Raw genomic sequence first — 4,873 nt, forward strand, 5'->3', positions numbered from 1 at the left:
GATCACGTGCTCTGGTTTCCTGGACAGCGACAGAGAACCCCATGTCTGGTGTTTGCTTCCCTGAACACATGCCCCCAGACCATGAAAGGATTGTAATTTAACCTCTACCTCACTCTATTAAAACATTTCTAGACAAGAAAGAATAGGGAGAAAAATTGCAAAAGACATATCAGGGATGGGGCTATTATTGGAAATACACAGATAACTCTTAGAACAAACATCTCAATAAAAATTGGGACAATGGCCTTAGCAGACCCCTCACCCAAGGAGATACACAGTCGACTCATAAGCAAGTGAAGTGATGGGCCACATGTCACATCATCTGGAAATGCAAAGGAAGTCAGCAGTAGCCCCCACTGCACTCCCACTGGGATGTCTGAATCTAGAACTGTGACACTTCATCACAACATGATCTGTCACTAAGATGTGACCCCAGGGACTGCCTCACACATCACGGTGGGAACGCAAATTGGTGCCATCACTTTGGACCACAGGGTGTTGGTTTCCTACAAGATGATCACACTCTTGCACGTCACCCAGCAACTACTCCTTTGTATTTCCCCCAAAGGGTTAAACATCCACATTACCCTGACCTCAGTGCTTATGGTGCTTCACTCTAAATTAAGAATTTGGGAGCGCCCAGGTATCCTCCAAGGGGTGGTAAATGTACAAATAAACTGTGGCTCATCCAGACAATGGATCATTGCTCAGCACTAAATGGTCCCCACCATGATATTTGAGGGAGTCCCTGATGTCACATCATCATGACAGGTGACGATGTGAGGAGGGGTCACTGTCTATAGTCAGGCATCCTAGGGGGTGACTGTGTGCTGTTGCTGATTTAATTTGTGATTCCTGAATGGACAAAAATGGACATGGAAGCAACTTAATTTTAAGGGCAGAAATCAAGCTGAAAAATGTGCATACATGTGAAGGACATTCAGGTGAAGGGGACACAGTGGGGACAGTAATGATGTCAAAGGCTATGGGAGGATGAAGAGGTGGAGCACAAAGGAATATGAAAGAGTGAAGCTGCTCTGTGGACACTGTCACTGGGGACACGTGCCCTGGTCAACTGCGAGCCCTTAGTGCCTGAGCACTAAGCCGGACCCTGAGCAGGGGTGGGTCCTCCTCTAATCTGTGGGTTCAGGGTCTTCAGCTGGAACATCTGTACACCTGCTGGGGAGATGAGGTCAGAGTGGGAGGAGGGTATTATGGGAAAATCCTTACGCTCAATTTCTAGGAGCCTTAATCATCTGTGTGTGTGTGTGTGTGTGTGTGTGTATTTTATTTTAAAAACTTCTTACTGAAACTACAATGGCTCCCTACCACTATGACCTCTAGGCAGACAGCTCAGGTGTCATCAGCTGTCTTTATTGAATCCACAGAGACATTGTTTTCTCTGTGCTGCTGGGCGAGGAGGGGAAAGACATTTAGGGACAAAGAACCACCTTCTCCTTCTACCAGACCCTCAGTCATTCAAAGTGAGTCTTCATCTGAGATGTGCTCTCAGCAGATAGAAGGAACAAGGAAAGCAGCTGGGCTGCCCAGCCTCACACAGCTGCTCCCTGGGTAGTTTTTGTTCAGGCTTGTGTCACTGTGGGAGGAGTACTGTAACCCTGCTGACAGAAATAAGTGGCAGCATCTTCAGGCTCCAGGCTGCTGATGGTGAGAGTGAAATCTGTCCCAGATCCACTGCCACTGAAGCGGGATGGGACCCCGGGCTGCAAATTGGATGCATCGTAGATCAAAGGCTTAGGAACTTTGCCTGGTTTCTGCTGATACCAGTGTAAACTGCTGTAAACACTCTGACTGGCCCGGCAGGAGATGGTGACTCTGTCTCCCAGAGATGCAGACACAGAGGGTGGAGACTGTGTCATCTGGATGGCACTCTTGGCCCCTGGGATGGAAACAGAAAACACACCCACACTGTCATCCTGTCATCAGAGGACTTCCCTGAGGGCCAGGGGTCCTGCCCACCCGGGGCTGATCAATCTGTTGTTTCCTTCCTCACCTGGGAGCCAGAGCAGCAGGAGGCTGAGGAGCTGAGTGGAGGCCCTCATGTCCATGCTGGGTCCTGTCTGGAGTGACCCTCAGGCGCTGGGGCAGACTATGAATAGTGTGGAGGGAGGGGCTGTGCTCTGGGAACATGCAAATGAGCAGGGGCAGGGGCGGGGTAGGGGGGTTGGGGAGGAGGGTGAGCACAGCTGCAGGGGCTGATCATTTTCCTGCAGAGAAAGCATTTTTGCCTGAGGAACACAGGACAGAATCAGTTACTGTCCTGTGAGTGGAGTGTCTTTTGCTCTCAATATTTAGGAAAAGCATCACTTCCTATTCTCCATGTAATACAGATCCTTTCAAATGTAACACTCCGTGAATTGTGTTTTCATTTTCATGCGGATATGTTCTTAAGGCCAGTAAGATTTCCTTTTCACTCTGGTTCCCTGATATTGCTGGAGTGAAAATTATCATCACTGCCAACCAGATGCAGTAGTTGGGAGGACAATGCAGAGTGTGGCTGTGAGGAGCTGTGAGAGCCCAGATACTGAGCATCCTCCCGCTGACCTCATCTCCAGCTAAGCCTTGTGTCTCTGCACTGTCTGAGGCCCTGTCCCACCATGTCTGCCTCAGCACCAAGCTCAGGGTGTTCTCCCCCATATCTGACAGTCTCCTCCCTCCCCAGCGCTGTGTCATCACACAGACCCAAGTGCACAGCCCGGTCTCCCTGGACTGTCACTCATGTCCTTCATCCTCCTTCCCCAGGTGCTCCCTTCTGAGCTGACGTCCTCCCAGACCAACTCTTTGGTGATCCCTGGAGTCTACCGCGTTCCACCATCTACATGTTCATTACTCACCATATATCCTCCAGGTGTTGAGACAGCAGCTCTTGGTGCTGGAGCAGGGAGTTGGGACCCAGGTAGAGTAAGGAGACTGTGTAGAGGAAGGTGAAGGGAGACACTGCACTGAGTTTGGAGCTCATACAGTGTAGACTGATCTTCCATAAGGGAATGAGGGAGTGTATAGCATGAAGTGTGGAGGAGAGTGGGTGAGGAGGGTGTCCCCACATGGAGAGCTGGATCCGTTTGCTGGTGCAGGGCTATGAACTGGATGAGATGAGGAGCATCGTGTGTCTTTGATGCTCGCCCACTACCCCAACACAGTCACAGATTCTTTCTTCATTAAAGAGCATGTCCCTGGATTGGAACTTGGGCGAGTTTACCACCAATCCTGAATTAGTCCTGGACCACTGGGATCGAGCCTGTAGTTGCTGTGAGTTGCAGAGAGGACAGCAGGGAGGGGCGTGGATGGAGATGGAGGCAGAGCCAGCCCTGCACTCTGTGTGACAGGTCAAGGAGCCCTAGACTCCGCGGTGGCTGCAAGGACAGGAACCGTGTCCCCAGCACTCGGGGACGCCTGTCTGTGTCCCATGTCCTGTGTCATCTGTGTGGCCAGCTCTAGTGACGTAGAGAATGTTCTTTCATCTTTAGTGTCTTTGTTTCCAAGTGCATCTAAACATGTCCATTCAAGCATCACCCTCCTATGCGGAGCTGAGGATCTTCCATGTGTGAACAAACTGTGATATTAGGATAGTGCAGCTCGTTGACAGCTGGACCATTGCTGCTTTAGGGTCCTGTGGTGAATTTATGAAAACTTTTGTGTGTGGGGGGCGGGGGGAGTGTGTTTGCGAATGTTTCGGATCCTTTCTCTGCGCTTACTCTTGATTAAGATCATGCTCCATCTTACATTTGTGACTAATATTTTTAAAATTTTTAATTAAGTTTAGGTTAAGGTTTTTAATGGCTCCAACTAAAAATTGTTTTAAAAAATGTATGAACTAGACTATCATTTCTTACTTTTCTGACTTACACAACACTTGGCCTACATCATTTATGACACTCTAAGCATGGATTTTAAACAGATCACGTCACAGTAAAAATAACTAAATAAATAACTTTCATACATAAAGTGTTGTTGCCCATTCCATGATTAAAATATTTAGCTTAAGATTATAGGATCAGGGGCTTCCCAGGTGGCACAGCGGGGATTGAGCTGTGAAGCTGTCCACAGCCTCTGCAGTGCGGTTCGACTCCTGGCTGGCCAGGGAGCAACCCACGTTTTGCAGCAGACCTCTCCTGCCACCCGCTGCTCCCCTCAGCAGTGTACTTCCGTCCTTCCTCCTGTTCTGCTCCCTGCTCTGGCTCTGGGGAATTCTCTCACCCTCCTGTGCTACTAGCCTGTCCAGTTTTTATATAAATAAATAAATCTTAAAAAAAAAAAGATTGTAGGATCATTTGTCAAATATTTACACACAATTAGCAGAACCCAAAAAACGCATTGCGTTAAATAGCAAGTGTGAACAGGAAGAGTAAATAATATCTGTGTACTCAAACAGTGAAAATCCCAAGTGGTAGGTTTAAGAAAACACTTGCTCCATCACCCTGTGTGTCACTAGCGCCACCTTCCTCCCGCGTGTCCCTGTGGCCCCATCATGCCAGCTCTGTGTTGAGGGCGGCACTGGTGGGGAGCCAGCAGTCCTGGAGCTGGGTGTCCTGCTGGTCCCGGTGTTCAGTCTCCCATTGCGGCAGGACTGTGAGTCCCGCCATGTGGTCGGGCTTAAGCAGTGGCCTCCTTACAGGCCCTACAGGTAAGGGTGTTAGGAGAAAGGTGGGGAAGAACAGGGAGGGGCAGGTCAGCTGACCCCGGAGGCATTGCAAGACCTTGTTTCTTACTCAGGGTGAAGTGGAATGTGGTGCTGACTAGAGACTAGACTTGGGGTGGCCAGGGGAGAGACTGGTGGCCTTGGAGGAGGGTGTGGCCATGGTCCAGATGAGGGATGAGGAGGTTTTCCTGACCCCCACAGAGCAGCAGTCTC

At 49.7% G+C, this 4,873-nt stretch overlaps 1 gene segment (V, D, J or C); it reads right to left on the reverse strand.

The window, feature by feature from the left end:
- Positions 1-1,583: 1,583 nt before the first annotated feature.
- LOC119258608 (immunoglobulin kappa variable 1-39-like) lies at positions 1,584-2,069 on the reverse strand. The segment is given in 2 exon segments: positions 1,584-1,900; positions 2,015-2,069. Coding segments are annotated over 2 exon segments (372 nt in total).
- Positions 2,070-4,873: the final 2,804 nt, after the last annotated feature.

Source organism: Talpa occidentalis, unplaced genomic scaffold, assembly GCF_014898055.3.
Source record: "Talpa occidentalis isolate TD23 unplaced genomic scaffold, MPIMG_talOcc4v2.1 talOcc4.5, whole genome shotgun sequence".
In the NCBI taxonomy this organism is placed as follows: Eukaryota; Metazoa; Chordata; class Mammalia; order Eulipotyphla; family Talpidae; genus Talpa; species Talpa occidentalis.